The 24,605-nt window shown below is 55.8% G+C and overlaps 1 protein-coding gene across 1 annotated transcript in view; it reads right to left on the bottom strand.

The window, feature by feature from the left end:
- LOC140733011 (contactin-5-like) overlaps positions 1-22,936 on the bottom strand; it is a 546,274-nt gene extending 523,338 nt beyond the window's left edge. Inside the window, exons 1-4 of the mRNA XM_073055777.1 lie at positions 22,892-22,936; positions 15,876-15,923; positions 9,054-9,101; positions 5,645-5,692 (exon numbers count right to left, since the gene is read on the bottom strand). Coding sequence (XP_072911878.1) covers positions 5,645-5,692; positions 9,054-9,101; positions 15,876-15,923; positions 22,892-22,922 — 175 coding nt within the window. The 5' untranslated portion in view covers positions 22,923-22,936. The remainder of the gene's footprint in view (positions 1-5,644; positions 5,693-9,053; positions 9,102-15,875; positions 15,924-22,891) is intronic.
- Positions 22,937-24,605: the final 1,669 nt, after the last annotated feature.

Below are 24,605 nucleotides of genomic sequence, written 5' to 3'. Positions count from 1 at the left end.
TGTAGGATCCGGAGAGTGTGACAGAGATGGGGAGTCTGTAGGATCCGGACAGTGTGACAGAGATGGGGAGTGTGTAGGGTCCGGAGAGTGTGACAGAGATGGGGAGTCTGTAGGATCCGGACAGTGTGACAGAGATGGGGAGGGTGTAGGGTCCGGAGAGTGTGACAGAGATGGGGAGTGTGTAGGGTCCGGAGTGTGTGACAGAGATGGGGAGGGTGTAGGGTCCGGAGAGTGTGACAGAGATGGGGAGTGTGTAGGATCCGGAGAGTGTGACAGAGATGGGGAGGGTGTAGGATCCGGAGAGTGTGACAGAGATGGGGAGGGTGTAGGATCCGGAGAGTGTGACAGAGATGGGGAGTGTGTAGGGTCCGGAGAGTGTGACAGAGATGGGGAGTCTGTAGGATCCGGACAGTGTGACAGAGATGGGGAGGGTGTAGGGTCCGGAGAGTGTGACAGAGATGGGGAGTGTGTAGGGTCCGGAGTGTGTGACAGAGATGGGGAGGGTGTAGGGTCCGGAGAGTGTGACAGAGATGGGGAGTGTGTAGCATCCGGAGAGTGTGACAGAGATGGGGAGGGTGTAGGATCCGGAGAGTGTGACAGAGATGGGGAGGGTGTAGGGTCCGGAGAGTGTGACAGAGATGGGGAGTGTGTAGGATCCGGAGAGTGTGACAGAGATGGGGAGGGTGTAGGATCCGGAGTGTGTGACAGAGATGGGGAGTGTGTAGGATCCGGACAGTGTGACAGAGATGGGGAGGGTGTAGGATCCGGAGAGTGTGACAGAGATGGGGAGGGTGTAGGATCCGGAGAGTGTGACAGAGATGCGGAGGGTGTAGGATCCGGAGTGTGTGACAGATATGGGGAGTGTGTAGGATCCGGACAGTGTGACAGAGATGGGGAGGGTGTAGGATCCGGAGAGTGTGACAGAGATGGGGAGGTTGTAGGATCCGGAGAGTGTGACAGAGATGGGGAGGGTGTAGGATCCGGAGAGTGTGACAGAGATGGGGAGGGTGTAGGATCCGGAGAGTGTGACAGAGATGGGGAGGGTGTCGGATCCGTAGAGTGTGACAGAGATGGGGAGGGTGTAGGATCCGGAGAGTGTGACAGAGATGGGGATGGTGTAGGGTCCGGAGAGTGTGACAGAGATGGGGAGGGTGTAGGATCCGGAGAGTGTGACAGAGATGGGGAGGGTGTAGGATCCGGAGAGTGTGACAGAGATGGGGAGGGTGTAGGATCCGGAGAGTGTGACAGAGATGGGGAGTGTGTAGGATCCGGAGAGTGTGACAGAGATGGGGAGGGTGTAGGATCCGGAGAGTGTGACAGAGATGGGGAGGGTGTAGGATCCGGAGAGTGTGACAGAGATGGGGAGGGTGTAGGATCCGGAGAGTGTGACAGAGATGGGGAAGGTGTAGAGTCCACTGATGTGGTGGGGTGTAGGGACTGTAGGGGGTCACAGAGACAGTGAGTGCTACAGGCGCCAGAGATATTCACTGAGACGAAGAGAGCGATAGGTGCCAGAGGGGCCAATGAAAACGTGAATAGGCTGGAGGGGTTCAGAGAAGTGTGGAGCTGTGTCATGGCCATGGTGTGTGACAGAGATGGGAAGGGTTGTAGTGGACAGGGAGGACTGTGGAGGTCCGGGCGGGATCATAATGATGGGGAAGGATGTAGGAGCTGGAGTGGGTCAAAGAGTAGGGGAGAGTTGCTGTGGCTGGAGGAAGTCACAGACGGGGAGGAGTCTCGGTGTCGGTGTGGGTGTATGGACCTTGGGTCACAGAGACGACGGGTGTAAGGGCCGGAGGGGATCTCAGAGACGGGGTACAGTGACAGAGACAGCAAAGGGTTGGTGGAGGTCGGAGAGACAGGGAGGTGTGTATGGTCCAGGAGGTTTCCAGAGATGGTGTTGTTCTAGTGGCCGGAGTGATTACAGAAACGTCGGGGGCGTAGGATCCAGAATGGGTTCCAGTGATGCAAAGGGTGTAGGATCCAGAGGGTGTTTCTGAAGCAGGGAGGAGTTTAGGGCCCAGAGGTGTTGACAGAGATGGGGAGTGGTGTAGGGACTGGAGGAGGTCAGAGACGGGGAGGGTTGTAGGAGGCAGAGGGGTCTGAATCAGGGAGAGGCATAGAGACCAGAGGGGGAGAGAGACAAGGAGAGGCGTAGGGAGCAGAGGAGGAAAGGGAGCGGTGTAGGGAGCAGAGGGGGACTGGGAGAGGTGTAGGGAGCAGAGGAGGAAAGGGAGAGGTTTAGGGAGCAGAGGGGTACTCTAAGGAAATTTCAATCTTCCGTTCGATGGGAGGTCTCTGACAGTCTCTGTCACTACTCCGCAGCCTCCCCCATGTGGCCTCTGCACTCCCGAGACTTCAATCGTGCTCACCCAGACTCCCTACCACTGGGACAACAGCAGGAATGAAAGGCACAGGGAGAATACGAGTGAAAGAGAGAGTGGGGGGGAGAAAGCGAGAGTGAAAGAAAGGGGGAGAGAGGAAGGGAGAGAGTGTTACACAACTGGGAGGGCTTCTCTCGAACAACAGGAGTCACTGGGAGGGTCTAGAATCCCAACATCTCTCACCTGGAGCCTGTGTATTCTGAGTGGAATTCATGATCTGGCTTGTTGTCACTGTGGAAAGAGAAAACAGTCAAACATTCCCCGTGCTGTGTTCGGAAGCTCTCCCATTCCTATTGGAAACCGAACAGGTCAGTCAGTATCTATGGAGGGAGGAACAAGGGGCAGAGCAAAGGGCAGAGTGGGAGGGAGAGGGGGACTATTCCGGGCGGTGGGGGGAATACTGAAGGGACGGATTTAAGGAGAGAGGAAGAGAGAACAGAGTGAAGAAGGGAGTGAGAGTAAGAGATGAAGAGTGAGAGGGGAAGTGAAAGAAAGGGAGTAAGGAAGAAAGAGAGAGTGAAAGAAAGGGAGAAAGTCAGAGAGATGGAGAGAGTGAAAGAAAGGGAGTAAGGGAGAAAGAGAGAGTGAAAGAAAGGGAGAAAGTCAGAGAGATGGAGAGAGTTGTTCGGACCTGAGGGTTTCACACAGACAGGAACGAGCGTACTTCAGAGGGGGTCGAGGAGTGGTCTGTGGGCCGGTGGGAGTCACAGAGATGGGGAGGGTTTCAGGTGTCGGAGGAGAACGCAGAGATGGGGAGTAGAGTAGGGGGTAGAGCACTCCAAGGAGATGGGGATGGTTGTACGGGATGCAGGGGGTCACGGGGACAGGTTTGGGTGCCGAGGACAGAGAAAGGCTCAAAGTCAGGGTAAAGGGTGTAGCGGTCAGATGGGGTCACAAAGACAAGGAGGGAGTGGATTAGGGACCAGGGGATGTCAGAGACAGGGAGAGGATTAGGGACGAGGGGATGTCAGAGACAGGGAGAGGTTTAGGGACCAGGGGATGTCAGAGACAGGGAGAGGATTAGGGAGCAGGGGATGTCAGAGACAGGGAGAGGATTAGGCACCAGGGGATATCAGAGACAGGGAGAGGATTAGGGAGCAGGGGATGTCAGAGACAGGGAGAGGTTTAGGGACCAGGGGATATCAGAGACAGGGAGAGGATTAGGGACCAGAAGGGTATCACAGTTGTGCGATGGAGTGCAGCGGAAGAAGTGGATCTTAGAGATGGGGAGGGTGTAGGGTCCGGAGAGTGTGACAGAGATGGGGAGGGTGTAGGATCTGGAGACTGTGACAGAGATGGGGAGGGTTTATGGTCTGGAGAGTGTGACAGAGATGGGGAGGGTGTAGGGTCCGGACAGTGTGACAGAGATGGGGAGGGTGTAGGATCTGGAGAGTGTGACAGAGATGGGGAGGGTGTAGGATCCGGACAGTGTGACAGAGATGGGGAGGGTGTAGGGTCTGGAGAGTGTGACAGAGATGGGGAGGGTGGAGGATTCGGATATAGTGACAGAGATGGGGAGGGTGTAGGATCTGGAGAGTGTGACAGAGATGGGGAGGGTGTAGGATCTGGAGAGTGTGACAGAGATGGGGATGGTGTAGGGTGTGGAGAGTGTGACAGAGATGGGGAGGGTGTAGGATCTGGAGAGTGTGACAGAGATGGGGAGGCTGTAGGGTCCGGAGAGTGTGACAGAGATGGGGAGGGTGTAGGATCCGGAGTGTGTGACAGAGATGGGGAGGCTGTAGGGTCCGGAGAGTGTGACAGAGATGGGGAGGGTGTAGGGTCCGGAGAGTGTGACAGAGATGGGGAGGGTGTAGGATCCGGAGTGTGTGACAGAGATGGGGAGGCTGTAGGGTCCGGAGAGTGTGACAGAGATGGGGAGGGTGTAGGATCCGGAGTGTGTGACAGAGATGGTGAGGGTGTAGGATCCGGAGACTGTGACAGAGATGGGGAGGGTGTAGGATCCGGACAGTGTGAACGAGATGGGGAGGGTGTAGGATCCGAAGAGTGTGACAGAGATGGGGAGGGTGTAGGATCCGGAGACTGTGACAGAGATGGGGAGGGTGTATGGTCCGGAGAGTGTGACAGAGATGGGGAAGGTGTAGAGTCCACTGATGTGGTGGGGTGTAGGGACTGTAGGGGGTCACAGAGACAGTGAGTGTTACAGGCGCCAGAGATATTCACTGAGACGGAGAGAGCGATAGGTGCCAGAGGGGCCAATGAAAATGTGAATAGGCTGGAGGGGTTCAGAGAAGTGTGGAGCTGTGTCATGGCCATGGTGTGTGACAGAGATGGGAAGGGTTGTAGTGGACAGGGAGGACTGTGGAGGTCCGGGCGGGATTATAATGATGGGGAAGGATGTAGGATCTGGAGTGGGTCAAAGAGTAGGGGAGTGTTGCTGTGGCTGGAGGAAGTCACAGATGGGGAGGAGTCTTGGTGTCGGTGTGGGTGTATGGGCCTTGGGTCACAGAGACGACGGGTGTAAGGGCCGGAGGGGATCTCAGAGACGGGGTACAGTGACAGAGACAGCAAAGGGTTGGTGGAGGTCGGAGAGACAGGGAGGTGTGTATGGTCCAGGAGGTTTCCAGAGATGGTGTTGTTCTAGTGGCCGGAGTGATTACAGAAACGTCGGGGGGGTAGGATCCAGAATGGGTTCCAGTGATGCAAAGGGTGTAGGATCAAGAGGGTGTTTCTGAGGCAGGGAGGAGTTTAGGGCCCAAAGGTGTTGACAGAGATGGGGAGTTGTGTAGGGACTGGAGGAGGTCAGAGACGGGGAGGATTGTAGGAGGCAGCGGGGTCTGAATCAGGGAGAGGCATAGAGACCAGAGGGGGAGAGAGACAAGGAGAGGCGTAGGGGGCAGAGGAGGAAAGGGAGCGGTGTAGGGAGCAGAGGGGGACTGGGAGAGGTGTAGGGAGCAGAGGAGGAAAGGGAGAGGTTTAGGGAGCAGAGGGGTACTCTAAGGAAATTTCAATCTTCCGTTCGATGGGAGGTCTCTGACAGTCTCTGTCACTACTCCGCAGCCTCCCCCATGTGGCCTCTGCACTCCCGAATCTTCAATCGTGCTCACCCAGATTCCCTACCACTGGGACAACAGCAGGAATGAAAGGCACAGGGAGAATACGAGTGAAAGAGAGAGTGGGGGGGAGAAAGCGAGAGTGAAAGAAAGGGGGAGAGAGGAAGGGAGAGAGTGTTACACAACTGGGAGGGCTTCTCTCGAACAACAGGAGTCACTGGGAGGGTCTAGAATCCCAACACCTCTCACCTGGTGCCTGTATATTCTGAGTGGAATTCATGATCTGGCTTGTTGTCACTGTGGAAAGAGAAAACAGTCAAACAATCCCCGTGCTGTGTTCGGAAGCTCTCCCATTCCTATTGGAAACCGAACAGGTCAGTCAGTATCTATGGAGGGAGGAACAAGGGGCAGAGCAAAGGGCAGAGTGGGAGGGAGAGGGGGACTATTCCGGGCGGTGGGGGGAATACTGAAGGGACGGCTTTAAGGAGAGAGGAAGAGAGAACAGAGTGAAGAAGGGAGTGAGAGTAAGAGATGAAGAGTGAGAGAGGAAGTGAAAAAAAGGGAGTAAGGGAGAAAGAGAGAGTGAAAGAAAGGGAGTAAGGGAGAAAGAGAGAGTGAAAGAAAGGGAGTAAGTGAGAAAGAGAGAGTGAAAGAAAGGGAGAAAGTCAGAGAGGTGGAGAGAGTTGTTCGGACCTGAGGGTTTCACACAGACAGGAACGAGCGTCCTTCAGAGGGGGTCGAGGAGTGGTCTGTGGGCCTGAGGGAGTCACAGAGATGGGGAGGGTTTCAGGTGTCGGAGGAGAACGCAGAGCTGGGGAGTGGAGTAGGGGGTAGAGTACTCCAAAGAGATGGGGATGGTTGTACGGGATGCAGGGGGTCACGGGGACAGGTTTGGGTGCCGAGGACAGAGAAAGGCTCAAATTCATGGTAAAGGGTGTAGCGGTCAGATGGGGTCACAAAGACAAGAAGGGAGAGGTATAGGGAGCAGGGGATGTCAGAGACAGGGAGAGGATTAGGGAGCAGGGGATGTCAGAGACAGGGAGAGGATTAGGGAGCAGGGGATGTCAGAGACAGGGAGAGGATTAGGGACCAAGGGATATCTGAGACAGGGAGAGGATTAGGGACCAGGGGATATCAGAGACAGGGAGAGGATTAGGGACCAGGGGATATCAGAGACAGGGGGAGGATTAGGGACCAGGGGATGTCAGAGACAGGGAGAGGTTTAGGGACCAGGGGATGTCAGAGACAGGGAGAGGTTTAGGGACCAGGGGATGTCAGAGACAGGGAGAGGATAAGGGACCAGGGGATATCAGAGACAGGGAGAGGATTAGGGACCAGAAGGGTATCACAGTAGTGCGATGGAGTGCAGCGGGAGAAGTGGATCTTAGAGATGGGGAGGGTGTAGGATCCGGAGAGTGTGACAGAGATGGGGAGGGTGTAGAGTCTGGAGAGTGTGACAGAGATCGGGAGGGTGTAGGGTCCGGATATAGTGACAGAGATGGGGAGGGTGTAGGATCTGGAGAGTGTGACAGAGATGGGGAGGGTGTATGGTGTGGAGAGTGTGACAGAGATGGGGAGGGTGTAGGATTCGGAGAGTGTGACAGAGATGGGGAGGGTGTAGGATCTGGAGAGTGTGACAGAGATGGGGAGGGTGTAGGATCTGGAGAGTGTGACAGAGATGGGGAGGGTGTATGGCCTAGAGAGTGTGACAGAGATGGGGATGCTGTAGGGTCAGGAGAGTGTGACAGAGATGGGGAGGGTGTAGGATCTGGAGAGTGTGACAGAGATGGGGAGGGTGTAGGATCCGGAGAGTGTGACAGAGATGGGGAGGGTGTAGGATCTGGAGAGTGTGACAGAGATGGGGAGGGTGTAGGATCCGGAGAGTGTGACAGAGATGGGGGGTGTGTAGGATCCGGAGAGTGTGACAGAGATGGGGAGGTTGTAGGATCCGGCGTTAGTGACAGAGATGGGGAGGGTGTAGGGTCCGGAGACTGTGACAAATATGGGGAGGGTGTAGGATCCGGACAGTGTGACAGAGATGGGGAGGTTGTAGGATCCGGCGTTAGTGACAGAGATGGGGAGGGTGTAGGGTCCGGAGACTGTGACAGAGATGGGGAGGGTGTAGGATCCGGACAGTGTGACAGAGATGAGGAGGGTGTAGGGTCCGGAGACTTTGACAGAGATGGGGAGGGTGTAGGATCCGGAGATAGTGACAGATATGGGGAGGGTGTAGGGTCCGGAGAGTGTGACAGATATGGGGACGGTGTAGGGTCCTGAGATAGTGACAGATCTGGGGAGGGTGTAGGGTCCGGAGAGTGTGACAGATATCGGGAGGGTGAAGGGTCTGTAGAGTGTGACAGAGATGGGGAGGTTGTAGGGTCCAGAGATAGTGACAGAGATGGGGAGAGTGTAGGATCCGGACAGTGTGACAGAGATGGGGAGGGTGCAGGATCCGGAGAGTGTGACAGAGATGGGGAGGTTGTAGGATCCGGATATAGTGACAGAGATGGGGAAGGTGTAGGATCCGGAGTGTGTGACAGAGATGGGGAGGGTGTAGGATTCGGAGAGTGTGACAGAGATGGAGAGGGTGTAGGATCCGGAGTGTGTGACAGAGATGGGGATGGTGTAGGATCCGGAGAGTGTGACAGAGATGAGGAGGCTGTAGGATCCGGAGAGTGTGATAGAGATGGGGAGGGTGTAGGGTCAGGAGAGTGTGACAGAGATGGGGAGGGTGTAGGATCCGGACTGTGTGACAGAGATGGGTAGGGTGTAGGATTCGGAGAGTGTGATTGAGATGGGGATGGTGTAGGGTCCGGAGAGTGTGACAGAGATGGGGAGGCTGTAGGATTCGGAGAGCGTGACAGAGATGCGGAGGGTATAGGATCCGGAGAGTGTGACAGAGATGGGCAGGGTGTAGGATCCGGAGTGTGTGACAGAGATGGGGAGTGTGTAGGATCCGGAGACTGTGACAGAGATGGTGAGGGTGTAGGATCCGGAGAGTGTGACTGAGATGGGGAGGGTGTATGGTCCAGGAGGTTTCCAGAGATGGTGTTGTTCTAGTGGCCGAAGTGATTACAGAAACGTCGGGGGCGTAGGATCTAGAATGGGTTCCAGTGATGCAAAGGGTGTAGGATCCAGAGGGTGTTTCTGAGGCAGGGAGGAGTTTAGGGCCCAGAGGTGTTGACAGAGATGGGGAGAGGTGTGGGACTGGAGGAGGTCAGGGACGGGAGGGTTGTAGGAGGCAGAGGGGTCTGAATCAGGGAGAGGCATAGAGACCAGAGGGGGAGAGAGACAAGGAGAGGCGTAGGGGGCAGAGGAGGAAAGGGAGCGGTTTAGGGAGCAGAGGGGTACTCTAAGGAAATTTCAATCTTCCGTTCGATGGGAGGTCTCTGACAGTCTCTGTCACTACTCCGCAGCCTCCCCCATGTGGCCTCTGCACTCCCGAGTCTTCAATCGTGCTCACCCAGATTCCCTACCACTGGGACAACAGCAGGAATGAAAGGCACAGGGAGAATACGAGTGAAAGAGAGAGTGTGGGGGAGAAAGCGAGAGTGAAAGAAAGGGGGAGAGAGGAAGGGAGAGAGTGTTACACAACTGGGAGGGCTTCTCTCGAACAACAGGAGTCACTGGGAGGGTCTAGAATCCCAACACCTCTCACCTGGTGCCTGTATATTCTGAGTGGAATTCATGATCTGGCTTGTTGTCACTGTGGAAAGAGAAAACAGTCAAACAATCCCCGTGCTGTGTTCGGAAGCTCTCCCATTCCTATTGGAAACCGAACAGGTCAGTCAGTATCTATGGAGGGAGGAACAAGGGGCAGAGCAAAGGGCAGAGTGGGAGGGAGAGGGGGACTATTCCGGGCGGTGGGGGGAATACTGAAGGGACGGCTTTAAGGAGAGAGGAAGAGAGAACAGAGTGAAGAGGGGAGTGAGAGTAAGAGATGAAGAGTGAGAGAGGAAGTGAAAGAAAGGGAGTAAGGGAGAAAGAGAGAGTGAAAGAAAGGGAGAAAGTCAGAGAGATGGAGAGAGTTGTTCGGACCTGAGGGTTTCACACAGACAGGAACGAGCGTACTTCAGAGGGGGTCGAGGAGTGGTCTGTGGGCCGGAGGGAGTCACAGAGATGGGGAGGGTTTCAGGTGTCGGAGGAGAACGCAGAGATGGGGAGTAGAGTAGGGGGTAGAGCACTCCAAGGAGATGGGGATGGTTGTACGGGATACAGGGGGTCACGGGGACAGGTTTGGGTGCCGAGGACAGAGAAAGGCTCAAAGTCAGGGTAAAGGGTGTAGCGGTCAGATGGGGTCACAAAGACAAGGAGGGAGAGGTTTAGGGACCAGGGGATGTCAGAGACAGGGAGAGGATTAGGGACCAGGGGATGTCAGAGACAGGGAGAGGATTAGGGAGCAGGGGATGTCAGAGACAGGGAGAGGTTTAGGGACCAGAAGGGTATCACAGTAGTGCGATGGAGTGCAGTGGGAGAAGTGGATCTTAGAGATGGGGAGGGTGTAGGGTCCGGAGAGTGTGACAGAGATGGGGAGGGAGTAGAGTCTGGAGAGTAAGACAGAGATTGGGAGGGTGTAGGGTCCGGATATAGTGACAGAGATGGGGAGGGTGTAGGATCTGGAGAGTGTGACAGAGATGGGGAGGGTGTATGGTGTGGAGAGTGTGACAGAGATGGGGAGAGTGTAGGATTCGGATATAGTGACAGAGATGGGGATGGTGTAGGATCCGGAGAGTTTGACAGAGATGGGGGGTGTGTAGGATCCGGAGAGTGTGACAGAGATGGGTTGGGTGTAGGGTCTGGAGAGTGTGACAGTGTTGGGGAGGCTGTAGGGTCCGGAGAGTGTGACAGAGATGGGGAGGGTGTAGGGTCAGGAGAGTGTGACAGAGATGGGGAGGGTGTAGGATCCGGAGAGTGTGACAGAGATGGGGGGTGTGTAGGGTCCGGAGAGTGTGACAAATATGGGGAGGGTGTAGGATCCGGAGACTTTGACAGAGATGGGGAGGGTGTAGGATCCGGACAGTGTGACAGAGATGGGGAGGGTGTAGGGTCCGGAGACTGTGTCAGAGATGGGGAGGGTGTAGGATCCGGAAATAGTGACAGATATGGAGAAGGTGTAGGGTCCGGAGAGTGTGACAGATATGGGGACGGTGTAGGGTCCAGAGATAGTGACAGATATGGGAAGGGTGTAGGGTCCAGAGAGTGTGACAGAGATGGGGAGGGTGTAGGGTCCAGAGATAGTGACAGATATGGGGAGGGTGTAGGGTCCGGAGAGTGTGACAGATATGGGGAGGGTGTAGGATCCGGAGAGTGTGACAGTGATGGGGAGGGTGTAGGATCCGGAATGTGTGACACAGATGGGGAGGGTGTAGGATACGGACAGTGTGACAGAGATGGGGAGGGTGCAGTATCCGGAGAGTGTGACAGAGATGGGGAGGGTGTAGGATCCGGAGAGTGTGACAGAGATGGGGAGGGTGTAGGATCCGGAGAGTGTGACAGAGATGGGGAAGGTGTAGGATCCGGAGAGTGTGGCAGAGATGGGGAGCAGGTAGGATCCGGACAGTGTGACAGAGATGGGGAGTGTGTAGGATCCGGACAGTGTGACAGAGATGGGGAGGGTATAGGGTCTGGACAGTTTGACAGAGATGGGGAGGTTGTAGGGTCTGTAGATTGTGACAGAGATGGGGAGTGTCTAGGATCCTGACAGTGTGACAGAGATGGGGAGGGTGTAGGGTCCGGACAGTGTGACAGAGATGGGGAGGGTGTAGGGTCCGGAGAAGGTTACAGAGATGGGGAGGGTGTAGGATCCGGAGAGTGTGGCAGAGATGGGGAGTGTGTAGGGTCCGGAGAGTCTGACAAAAATGGGAGAGTGTAGGACCCGGAGAGTGTGACAGAGATGACGAGGGTGTAGGATCTGGAGAGTGTGACAGAGATGGGGAGTCTGTAGGAATCGGACAGTGTGACAGAGATGGGGAGGGTGTAGGGTCCGAACAGTGTGACAGAGATGGCAAGGGTGTAGGATCCGGACAGTGTGAACGAGATGGGGAGGGTGTATGGTCCGGAGAGTGTGACAGAGATGGTGAGGGTGTAGGATCCGGAGTGTGTGACAGAGATGGGAAGGGTGTATGGTCCGGAGAGTGTGACAGAGATGGGGAGGGTGTAGGATCCGGAGAGTGTGACAGAGATGGGGAGGGTGTATGCTCCGGAGAGTGTGACAGAGATAGGGAAGGTGTAGAGTCCACTGATGTGGTGGGGTGTAGGGACTGTAGGGGGTCACAGAGACAGTGAGTGTTACAGGCGCCAGAGATATTCACTGAGACGGAGAGAGCGATAGGTGCCAGAGGGGCCAATGAAAATGTTAATAGGCTGGAAGGGTTCAGAGAAGTGTGGAGCTGTGTCATGGCCACGGTGTGTGACAGAGATGGGAAGGGTTGTAGTGGACAGGGAGGACTGTGGAGGTCCGGGCGGGATCATAATGATGGGGAAGGATGTAGGAGCTGGAGTGGGTCAAAGAGTAGGGGAGAGTTGCTGTGGCTGGAGGAAGTCACAGACGGGGAGGAGTCTCGGTGTCGGTGTGGGTGTATGGGCCTTGGGTCACAGAGACGACGGGTGTAAGGGCCGGAGGGGATCTCAGAGACGGGGTACAGTGACAGAGACAGCAAAGGGTTGGTGGAGGTCGGAGAGACAGGGAGGTGTGTATGGTCCAGGAGGTTTCCAGAGATGGTGTTGTTCTAGTGGCCGGAGTGATTACAGAAACGTCGGGGGGGTAGGATCTAGAATGGGTTCCAGTGATGCAAAGGGTGTAGGATCAGAGGGTGTTTCTGAGGCAGGGAGGTGTTGACAGAGATGGGGAGTGGTGTAGGGACTGGAGGAGGTCAGAGACGGGGAGGGTTGTAGGAGGCAGAGGGGTCTGAATCAGGGAGAGGCATAGAGACCAGAGGGGGAGAGAGACAAGGAGAGGCGTAGGGAGCAGAGGAGGAAAGGGAGAGGTGTAGGGAGCAGAGGGGGACTGGGAGAGGTGTAGGGAGCAGAGGAGGAAAGGGAGAGGTTTAGGGAGCAGGGGATGTCAGAGACAGGGAGAGGATTAGGGAGCAGGGGATGTCAGAGACAGGGAGAGGATTAGGGAGCAGGGGATGTCAGAGACAGGGAGAGGATTAGGGACCAAGGGATATCTGAGACAGGGAGAGGATTAGGGACCAGGGGATATCAGAGACAGGGAGAGGATTAGGGACCAGGGGATATCAGAGACAGGGAGAGGATTAGGGACCAGGGGATGTCAGAGACAGGGGGAGGATTAGGGACCAGGGGATGTCAGAGACAGGGAGAGGTTTAGGGACCAGGGGATGTCAGAGACAGGGAGAGGTTTAGGGACCAGGGGATGTCAGAGACAGGGAGAGGATTAGGGACCAGGGGAGATCAGAGACAGGGAGAGGATTAGGGACCAGAAGGGTATCACAGTAGTGCGATGGAGTGCAGCGGGAGAAGTGGATCTTAGAGATGGGGAGGGTGTAGGATCCGGAGAGTGTGACAGAGATGGGGAGGGTGTAGAGTCTGGAGAGTGTGACAGAGATCGGGAGGGTGTAGGGTCCGGATATAGTGACAGAGATGGGGAGGGTGTAGGATCTGGAGAGTGTGACAGAGATGGGGAGGGTGTAGGATTCGGAGAGTGTGACAGAGATGGGGAGGGTGTAGGATCTGGAGAGTGTGACAGAGATGGGGAGGGTGTATGGTCTAGAGCGTGTGACAGAGATGGGGATGGTGTAGGGTCAGGAGAGTGTGACAGAGATGGGGAGGGTGTAGGATCCGGAGAGTGTGACAGAGATTGGGGGTGTGTAGGATCCGGAGAGTGTGACAGAGATGGGGAGGGTGTAGGATCTGGAGAGTGTGACAGAGATGGGGAGGGTGTATGGTCTAGAGAGTGTGACAGAGATGGGGATGGTGTAGGGTCAGGAGAGAGTGACAGAGATGGGGAGGGTGTAGGATCCGGAGAGTGTGACATAGATTGGGGGTGTGTAGGATCCGGAGAGTGTGACAGAGATGGGGAGGGTGTAGGGTCCAGAGATAGTGACAGAGATGGGGAGGGTGTAGGATCCGGACAGTGTGACAGAGATGGGGAGGTTGTAGGATCCGGCGATAGTGACAGAGATGGGGAGGGTGTAGGGTCCGGAGACTGTGACAGAGATGGGGAGGGTGTAGGATCCGGACAGTGTGACAGAGATGGGGAGGGTGTAGGGTCCGGAGACTTTGACAGAGTTGGGGAGGGTGTAGGATCAGGAGATAGTGACAGATATGGGGATGGTGTAGGGTCCGGAGAGTGTGACAGATATGGGGACGGTGTAGGGTCCAGAGATAGTGACAGATCTGGGGAGGGTGTAGGGTCCGGAGAGTGTGACAGATATGGGGAGGGTGTAGGGTCCGTAGAGTGTGACAGAGATGGGGAGGTTGTAGGGTCCAGAGATAGTGACAGAGATGGGGAGAGTGTAGGATCCGGACAGTGTGACAGAGATGGGGAGGGTGCAGGATCCGGAGAGTGTGACAGAGATGGGGAGGTTGTAGGATCCGGATATAGTGACAGAGATGGGGAAGGTGTAGGATCCGGAGTGTGTGACAGAGATGGGGAGGGTGTAGGATTCGGAGAGTGTGACAGAGATGGAGAGGGTGTAGGATCCGGAGTGTGTGACAGAGATGGGGAGGGTGTAGGATTCGGAGAGTGTGACAGTGATGGGGAGGGTGTAGGGTCTGGAGAGTGTGACAGAGATGAGGAGGCTGTAGGATCCGGAGAGTGTGATAGAGATGGGGAGGGTGTAGGGTCAGGAGAGTGTGACAGAGATGCGGAGGGTGTAGGATCCGGAGTGTGTGACAGAGATGGGTAGGGTGTAGGATTCGGAGAGTGTGATAGAGATGGGGATGGTGTAGGGTCCGGAGAGTGTGACAGAGATGGGGAGGGTGTTGGATTAGGAGAGTGTGACAGAGATGGGGAGGGTATAGGATCCGGAGAGTGTGACAGAGATGGGGAGGGTGTAGGGTCTGGAGAGTGTGACAGAGATGGGGAGTGTGTAGGATCCGGAGAGTGTGACAGAGATGGGCAGGGTGTAGGATCTGGAGAGTGTGACAGAGATGGGGAGGCTGTAGGATCCGGAGAGTGTGACAGAGATGGGCAGGGTGTAGGATCCGGAGAGTGTGACAGAGATGGGCAGGGTGTAGGATCCGGAGACTGTGACAGAGATGGTGAGGGTGTAGGATCCGGAGAGTGTGACTGAGATGGGGAGGGTGTAGGATCCGGAGACTGTGACAGAGATGGGGAGGGTGTAGGGTCCGGAGACTGTGACAGAGATGGGGAGGGTGTAGGGTCCGGAGAGTGTGACAGAGATGGGGAAGGTGTAGAGTCCACTGATGTGGTGGGGTGTAGGGACTGTAGGGGGTCACAGAGACAGTGAGTGTTACAGGCGCCAGAGATATTCACTGAGACGGAGAGAGCGATAGGTGCCAGAGGGGCCAATGAAAATGTGAATAGGCTGGAGGGGTTCAGAGAAGTGTGGAGCTGTGTCATGGCCATGGTGTGTGACAGAGATGGGAAGGGTTGTAGTGGACAGGGAGGACTGTGGAGGTCCGGGCGGGATCATAATGATGGGGAAGGATGTAGGAGCTGGAGTGGGTCAAAGAGTAGGGGAGAGTTGCTGTGGCTGGAGGAAGTCACAGACGGGGAGGAGTCTCGGTGTCGGTGTGGGTGTATGGGCCTTGGGTCACAGAGACGACGGGTGTAAGGGCCGGAGGGGATCTCAGAGATGGGGTACAGTGACAGAGACAGCAAAGGGTTGGTGGAGGTCGGAGAGACAGGGAGGTGTGTATGGTCCAGGAGGTTTCCAGAGATGGTGTTGTTCTAGTGGCCGGAGTGATTACAGAAACGTCGGGGGCGTAGGATCTAGAATGGGTTCCAGTGATGCAAAGGGTGTAGGATCCAGAGGGTGTTTCTGAGGCAGGGAGGAGTTTAGGGCCCAGAGGTGTTGACAGAGATGGGGAGAGGTGTGGGACTGGAGGAGGTCAGGGACGGGGAGGGTTGTAGGAGGCAGAGGGGTCTGAATCAGGGAGAGGCATAGAGACCAGAGGGGGAGAGAGACAAGGAGAGGCGTAGGGGGCAGAGGAGGAAAGGGAGCGGTTTAGGGAGCAGAGGGGTACTCTAAGGAAATTTCAATCTTCCGTTCGATGGGAGGTCTCTGACAGTCTCTGTCACTACTCCGCAGCCTCCCCCATGTGGCCTCTGAACTCCCGAGTCTTCAATCGTGCTCACCCAGACTCCCTACCACTGGGACAACAGCAGGAATGAAAGGCACAGGGAGAATACGAGTGAAAGAGAGAGTGTGGGGGAGAAAGCGAGAGTGAAAGAAAGGGGGAGAGAGGAAGGGAGAGAGTGTTACACAACTGGGAGGGCTTCTCTCGAACAACAGGAGTCACTGGGAGGGTCTAGAATCCCAACATCTCTCACCTGGTGCCTGTATATTCTGAGTGGAATTCATGATCTGGCTTGTTGTCACTGTGGAAAGAGAAAACAGTCAAACAATCCCCGTGCTGTGTTCGGAAGCTCTCCCATTCCTATTGGAAACCGAACAGGTCAGTCAGTATCTATGGAGGGAGGAACAAGGGGCAGAGCAAAGGGCAGAGTGGGAGCGAGAGGGGGACTATTCCGGGCGGTGGGGGGAATACTGAAGGGACGGCTTTAAGGAGAGAGGAAGAGAGAACAGAGTGAAGAAGGGAGTGAGAGTAAGAGATGAAGAGTGAGAGAGGAAGTGAAAGAAAGGGAGTAAGGGAGAAAGAGAGAGTGAAAGAAAGGGAGAAAGTCAGAGAGATGGAGAGAGTTGTTCGGACCTGAGGGTTTCACACAGACAGGAACGAGCGTACTTCAGAGGGGGTCGAGGAGTGGTCTGTGGGCCGGAGGGAGTCACAGAGATGGGGAGGGTTTCAGGTGTCGGAGGAGAACGCAGAGATGGGGAGTAGAGTAGGGGGTAGAGCACTCCAAGGAGATGGGGATGGTTGTACCGGATACAGGGGGTCACGGGGACAGGTTTGGGTGCCGAGGACAGAGAAAGGCTCAAAGTCAGGGTAAAGGGTGTAGCGGTCAGATGGGGTCACAAAGACAAGGAGGGAGAGGTTTAGGGACCAGGGGATGTCAGAGACAGGGAGAGGATTAGGGACCAGGGGATGTCAGAGACAGGGAGAGGATTAGGGAGCAGGGGATGTCAGAGACAGGGAGAGGTTTAGGGACCAGAAGGGTATCACAGTAGTGCGATGGAGTGCAGCGGGAGAAGTGGATCTTAGAGATGGGGAGGGTGTAGGGTCCGGAGAGTGTGACAGAGATGGGGAGGGTGTAGAGTCTGGAGAGTGTGACAGAGATTGGGAGGGTGTAGGGTCCGGATATAGTGACAGAGATGGGGAGGGTGTAGGATCTGGAGAGTGTGACAGAGATGGGGAGGGTGTATGGTGTGGAGAGTGTGACAGAGATGGGGAGGGTGTAGGATTCGGATATAGTGACAGAGATGGGGATGGTGTAGGATCCGGAGAGTTTGACAGAGATGGGGGGTGTGTAGGATCCGGAGAGTGTGACAGAGATGGGTTGGGTGTAGGGTCTGGAGAGTGTGACAGTGTTGGGGAGGCTGTAGGGTCCGGAGAGTGTGACAGAGATGGGGAGGGTGTAGGGTCAGGAGAGTGTGACAGAGATGGGGAGGGTGTAGGATCCGGAGAGTGTGACAGAGATGGGGGGTGTGTAGGGTCCGGAGAGTGTGACAAATATGGGGAGGGTGTAGGATCCGGAGACTGTGACAGAGATGGGGAGGGTGTAGGATCCGGACAGTGTGACAGAGATGGGGAGGGTGTAGGGTCCGGAGACTGTGTCAGAGATGGGGAGGGTGTAGGATCCGGAAATAGTGACAGATATGGAGAAGGTGTAGGGTCCGGAGAGTGTGACAGATATGGGGACGGTGTAGGGTCCAGAGATAGTGACAGATATGGGGAGGGTGTAGGGTCCAGAGAGTGTGACAGAGATGGGGAGGGTGTAGGGTCCAGAGATAGTGACAGATATGGGGAGGGTGTAGGGTCCGGAGAGTGTGACAGATATGGGGAGGGTGTAGGATCCGGAGAGTGTGACAGTGATGGGGTGGGTGTAGGATCCGGAATGTGTGACACAGATGGGGAGGGTGTAGGATACGGACAGTGTGACAGAGATGGGGAGGGTGCAGTATCCGGAGAGTGTGACAGAGATGGGGAGGGTGTAGGATCCGGATATAGTGACAGAGATGGGGAAGGTGTAGGATCCGGAGAGTGTGGCAGAGATGGGGAGCATGTAGGATCCGGACAGTGTGACAGAGATGGGGAGTGTGTAGGATCCGGACAGTGTGACAGAGATGGGGAGTGTATAGGGTCTGGACAGTGTGACAGAGATGGGGAGGTTGTAGGGTCTGGAGATTGTGACAGAGATGGGGAGTGTCTAGGATCTGGACAGTGTGACAGAGATGGGGAGGGTGTAGGGTCCGGACAGTGTGACAGAGATGGGGAGGGTGTAGGGTCCGGAGAAGGTTACAGAGATGGGGAGGGTGTAGGATCCGGAGAGTGTGGCAGAGATGGGGAGTGTGTAGGGTCCGGAGAGTCTGACAAAAATGGGAGAGTGTAGGGTCCGGAGAAGGTTACAGAGATGACGAGGGTGTAGGATCTGGAGAGTGTGACAGAGATGGGGAGTCTGTAGGAATAGGACAGTGTGACAGAGATGGGGAGGGTGTAGGGTCCGAACAGTGTGACAGAGATGGCGAGGGTGTAGGATCCGGGCAGTGTGAACGAGATGGGGAGGGTGTATGGTCCGGAGAGTGTGACAGAGATGGTGAGGGTGTAGGATCCGGAGTGTGTGACAGAGATGGGAAGGGTGTATGGTCCGGAGAGTGTGACAGAGATGGGGAGGGTGTAGGATCCGGAGAGTGTGACAGAGATGGGGAGGGTGTATGGTCCGGAGAGTGTGACAGAGATAGGGAAGGTGTAGGGTCCGGAGAGTGTGACTGAGATGGGGAAGGTGTAGAGTCCACTGATGTGGTGGGGTGTAGGGACTGTAGGGGGTCACAGAGACAGTGAGTGTTACAGGCGCCAGAGATATTCACTGAGACGGAGAGAGCGATAGGTGCCAGAGGGGCCAATGAAAATGTTAATAGGCTGGAAGGGTTCAGAGAAGTGTGGAGCTGTGTCATGGCCACGGTGTGTGACAGAGATGGGAAGGGTTGTAGTGGACAGGGAGGACTGTGGAGGTCCGGGCGGGATCATAATGATGGGGAAGGATGTAGGAGCTGGAGTGGGTCAAAGAGTAGGGGAGAGTTGCTGTGGCTGGAGGAAGTCACAGACGGGGAGGAGTCTCGGTGTCGGTGTGGGTGTATGGGCCTTGGGTCACAGAGACGACGGGTGTAAGGGCCGGAGGGGATCTCAGAGACGGGGTACAGTGACAGAGACAGCAAAGGGTTGGTGGAGGTCGGAGAGACAGGGAGGTGTGTATGGTCCAGGAGGTTTCCAGAGATGGTGTTGTTCTAGTGACCGGAGTGATTACAGAAACGTCGGGGGGGTAGGATCTAGAATGGGTTCCAGTGATGCAAAGGGTGTAGGATCAGAGGGTGTTTCTGAGGCAGGGAGGAGTTTAGGGCCCAGAGGTGTTGACAGAGATGGGGAGTGGTGTAGGGACTGGAGGAGGTCAGAGACGGGGAGGGTTGTAGGAGGCAGAGGGGTCTGAATCAGGGAGAGGCATAGAGACCAGAGGGGGAGAGAGACAAGGAGAGGCGTAGGGAGCAGAGGAGGAAAGGGAGAGGTGTAGGGAGCAGAGGGGGACTGGGAGAGGTGTAGGGAGCAGAGGAGGAAAGGGAGAGGTTTAGGGAGCAGGGGATGACAGAGACAGGGAGAGGATTAGGGACGAGGGGATGTCAGAGACAGGGAGAGGATTAGGGACCAGGGGATGTCAGAGACAGGGAGAGGATTAGGGACCAAGGGATATCTGAGACAGGGAGAGGATTAGGGACCAGGGGATATCAGAGACAGGGAGAGGATTAGGGACCAGGGGATATCAGAGACAGGGAGAGGATTAGGGACCAGGGGATGTCAGAGACAGGGGGAGGATTAGGGACCAGGGGATGTCAGAGACAGGGAGAGGTTTAGGGACCAGGGGATGTCAGAGACAGGGAGAGGTTTAGGGACCAGGGGATGTCAGAGACAGGGAGAGGATTAGGGACCAGGGGATATCAGAGACAGGGAGAGGATTAGGGACCAGAAGGGTATCACAGTAGTGCGATGGAGTGCAGCGGGAGAAGTGGATCTTAGAGATGGGGAGGGTGTAGGAGCCGGAGAGTGTGACAGAGATGGGGAGGGTGTAGAGTCTGGAGAGTGTGACAGAGATCGGGAGGGTGTAGGGTCCGGATATAGTGACAGAGATGGGGAGGGTGTAGGATCTGGAGTGTGACAGAGATGGGGAGGGTGTATGGTGTGGAGAGTGTGACAGAGATGGGGAGGGTGTAGGATTCGGAGAGTGTGACAGAGATGGGGAGGGTGTAGGATCTGGAGAGTGTGACAGAGATGGGGAGGTTGTATGGTCTAGAGAGTGTGACAGAGATGGGGATGGTGTAGGGTCAGGAGAGTGTGACAGAGATGGGGAGGGTGTAGGATTCGGAGAGTGTGACAGAGATGGGGAGGGTGTAGGATCCGGAGAGTGTGACAGAGATGGGGAGGGTGTAGGATCTGGAGAGTGTGATAGAGATGGGGAGGGTGTATGGTCTAGAGAGTGTGACAGAGATGGGGATGGTGTAGGGTCAGGAGAGTGTGACAGAGATGGGGAGGGTGTAGGATCCGGAGAGTGTGACATAGATTGGGGGTGTGTAGGATCTGGAGAGTGTGACAGAGATGGGGAGGGTGTAGGGTCCAGAGATAGTGACAGAGATGGGGAGGGTGTAGGGTCCGGACAGTGTGACAAATATGGGGAGGGTGTAGGATCCGGACAGTGTGACAGAGATGGGGAGGTTGTAGGATCCGGCGATAGTGACAGAGATGGGGAGGGTGTAGGGTCCGGAGACTGTGACAGAGATGGGGAGGGTGTAGGATCCGGACAGTGTGACAGAGATGGGGAGGGTGTAGGGTCCGGAGACTTTGACAGAGATGGGGAGGGTGTAGGATCAGGAGATAGTGACAGATATGGGGATGGTGTAGGGTCCGGAGAGTGTGACAGATATGGGGACGGTGTAGGGTCCAGAGATAGTGACAGATCTGGGGAGGGTGTAGGGTCCGGAGAGTGTGACAGATATGGGGAGGGTGTAGGGTCCGTAGAGTGTGACAGAGATGGGGAGGTTGTAGGGTCCAGAGATAGTGACAGAGATGGGGAGAGTGTAGGATCCGGACAGTGTGACAGAGATGGGGAGGGTGCAGGATCCGGAGAGTGTGACAGAGATGGGGAGGTTGTAGGATCCGGATATAGTGACAGAGATGGGGAAGGTGTAGGATCCGGAGTGTGTGACAGAGATGGGGAGGGTGTAGGATTTGGAGAGTGTGACAGAGATGGAGAGGGTGTAGGATCCGGAGTGTGTGACAGAGATGGGGAGGGTGTAGGATTCGGAGAGTGTGACAGAGATGGGGAGGGTGTAGGGTCTGGAGAGTGTGACAGAGATGAGGAGGCTGTAGGATCCGGAGAGTGTGATAGAGATGGGGAGGGTGTAGGGTCAGGAGAGTGTGACAGAGATGCGGAGGGTGTAGGATCCGGAGTGTGTGACAGAGATGGGTAGGGTGTAGGATTCGGAGAGTGTGACAGAGATGGGGATGGTGTAGGGTCCGGAGAGTGTGACAGAGATGGGGAGGGTGTTGGATTCGGAGAGTGTGACAGAGATGGGGAGGGTATAGGATCCGGAGAGTGTGACAGAGATGGGGATGGTGTAGGGTCCGGAGAGTGTGACAGAGATGGGGAGGGTGTTGGATTCGGAGAGTGTGACAGAGATGGGGAGGGTTTAGGATCCGGAGAGTGTGACAGAGATGGGGAGGGTGTAGGGTCTGGAGAGTGTGACAGAGATGGGGAGTGTGTAGGATCCGGAGAGTGTGACAGAGATGGGCAGGGTGTAGGATCTGGAGAGTGTGACAGAGATGGGGAGGCTGTAGGATCCGGAGAGTGTGACAGAGATGGGCAGGGTGTAGGATCCGGAGAGTGTGACAGAGATGGGCAGGGTGTAGGATCCGGAGACTGTGACAGAGATGGTGAGGGTGTAGGATCCGGAGAGTGTGACTGAGATGGGGAGGGTGTAGGATCCGGAGACTGTGACAGAGATGGGGAGGGTGTAGGGTCCGGAGACTGTGACAGAGATGGGGAGGGTGTAGGGTCCGGAGAGTGTGACAGAGATGGGGAAGGTGTAGAGTCCACTGATGTGGTGGGGTGTAGGGACTGTAGGGGGTCACAGAGACAGTGAGTGTTACAGGCGCCAGAGATATTCACTGAGACGGAGAGAGCGATAGGTGCCAGAGGGGCCAATGAAAATGTTAATAGGCTGGAAGGGTTCAGAGAAGTGTGGAGCTGTGTCATGGCCATGGTGTGTGACAGAGATGGGAAGGGTTGTAGTGGACAGGGAGGACTGTGGAGGTCCGGGCGGGATCATAATGATGGGGAAGGATGTAGGAGCTGGAGTGGCTCAAAGAGTAGGGGAGAGTTGCTGTGGCTGGAGGAAGTCACAGACGGGGAGGAGTCTCGGTGTCGGTGTGGGTGTATGGGCCTTGGGTCACAGAGACGACGGGTGTAAGGGCCGGAGGGGATCTCAGAGACGGGGTACAGTGACAGAGACAGCAAAGGGTTGGTGGAGGTCGGAGAGACAGGGAGGTGTGTATGGTCCAGGAGGTTTCCAGAGATGGTGTTGTTCTAGTGACTGGAGTGATTACAGAAATGTCGGGGGTGTAGGATCCAGAATGGGTTCCAGTGATGCAAAGGGTGTAGGATCAGAGGGTGTTTCTGAGGCAGGGAGGAGTTTAGGGCCCAGAGGTGTTGACAGAAATGGGGAGAGGTGTGGGACTGGAGGAGGTCAGGGACGGGGAGGGTTGTAGGAGGCAGAGGGGTCTGAATCAGGGAGAGGCATAGAGACCAGAGGGGGAGGGAGACAAGGAGAGGCGTAGGGGGAAGAGGAGGAAAGGGAGAGGTGTAGGGAGCAGAGGGGTACTCTAAGGAAATTTCAATCTTCCGTTCGATGGGAGGTCTCTGACAGTCTCTGTCACTACTCCGCAGCCTCCCCCATGTGGCCTCTGAACTCCCGAGTCTTCAATCGTGCTCACCCAGACTCCCTACCACTGGGACAACAGCAGGAATGAAAGGCACAGGGAGAATACGAGTGAAAGAGAGAGTGGGGGGGAGAAAGCGAGAGTGAAAGAAAGGGGGAGAGAGGAAGGGAGAGAGTGTTACACAACTGGGAGGGCTTCTCTCGAACAACAGGAACCACTGGGAGGGTCTAGAATCCCAACACCTCTCACCTGGTGTCTGTGTATTCTGAGTGGAATTCATGATCTGGCTTGTTGTCACTGTGGAAAGAGAAAACAGTCAAACATTCCCCGTGCTGTGTTCGGAAGCTCTCCCATTCCTATTGGAAACCGAACAGGTCAGTCAGTATCTATGGAGGGAGGAACAAGGGGCAGAGCAAAGGGAAGAGTGGGAGGGAGAGGGGGACTATTCCGGGCGGTGGGGGGAATACTGAAGGGACGGCTTTAAGGAGAGAGGAAGAGAGAACAGAGTGAAGAAGGGAGTGAGAGTAAGAGATGAAGAGTGAGAGGGGAAGTGAAAGAAAGGGAGTAAGTGAGAAAGAGAGAGTGAAAGAAAGGGAGAAAGTCAGAGAGATGGAGAGAGTTGTTCGGACCTGAGGGTTTCACACAGACAGGAACGAGCGTACTTCAGAGGGGGTCGAGGAGTGGTCTGTGGGCCGGAGGGAGTCACAGAGATGCGGACGGTTTCAGATGTCGGAGCAGAACGCAGAGATGGGGAGTGGAGTAGGGGGTAGAGCACTCCAAGGAGATGGGGATGGTTGTACGGGATGCAGTGGGTCACGGGGACAGGTTTGGGTGCCGAGGACAGAGAAAGGCTCAAAGTCAGGGTAAAGGGTGTAGCGGTCAGATGGGGTCACAAAGACAAGGAGGGAGAGGTTTAGGGACCAGGGGATGTCAGAGACAGGGAGAGGATTAGGGACCAGGGGAAGTCAGAGACAGGGAGAGGATTAGGGACGAGGGGATGTCAGAGACAGGGAGAGGTTTAGGGACCAGGGGATGTCAGAGACAGGGAGAGGATTAGGGAGCAGGGGATGTCAGAGACAGGGAGAGGATTAGGGACCAGGGGATATCTGAGACAGGGAGAGGATTAGGGACAAGGGGATATCAGAGACAGGGAGAGGATTAGGCACCAGAGGATGTCAGAGACAGGGAGAGGATTAGGGACCAGGGGATATCTGAGACAGGGAGAGGATTAGGGACAAGGGGATATCAGAGACAGGGAGAGGTTTAGGGACCAGGGGATATCTGAGACAGGGAGAGGATTAGGGACAAGGGGATATCAGAGACAGGGAGAGGATTAGGGAGCAGGGGATGTCAGAGACAGGGAGAGGATTAGGCACCAGGGGATATCAGAGACAGGGAGAGGACTAGGGACCAGAAGGGTATCACAGTAGTGCGATGGAGTGCAGCGGGAGAAGTGGATCTTAGAGATGGGGAGGGTGTAGGGTCCGGAGAGTGTGACAGAGATGGGGAGGGTGTAGAGTCTGGAGAGTGTGACAGAGATTGGGAGGGTGTAGGGTCCGGATATAGTGACAGAGATGGGGAGTGTGTAGGGTCCGGAGAGTGTGACAGAGATGGGGAGGGTGTAGGGTCCGGAGAGTGTGACAGAGATGGGGAGGGTGTAGGATCCGGGGAGTGTGACACAGATGGGGAGGGTGTAGGATCCGGAGTATGTGACAGAGATGGGGAGGTTGTAGGGTCTGGAGAGTGTGACAGAGATGGGGAGTGTGTACGGTCTGGAGAGTGTGACAGAGATTGGGAGGGTGTAGGGTCCGGACAGTGTGACCGAGATGGGGAGGGTGTAGGATCTGGAGAGTGTGACACAGATGGGGATGGTGTAGGATCCGGAGAGTGTGACAGAGATGGGGATGGTGTAGGATCCGGACAGTGTGACAGAGATGGGGTGTGTGTAGGATCCGGAGAGTGT

This window comes from Hemitrygon akajei, chromosome 1 (genome assembly GCF_048418815.1).
Source record: "Hemitrygon akajei chromosome 1, sHemAka1.3, whole genome shotgun sequence".
Lineage (NCBI taxonomy): Eukaryota > Metazoa > Chordata > Chondrichthyes > Myliobatiformes > Dasyatidae > Hemitrygon > Hemitrygon akajei.
Note: the sequence above shows the minus strand (reverse complement) of the source record. Positions and strands in the feature narration are given on the sequence as shown.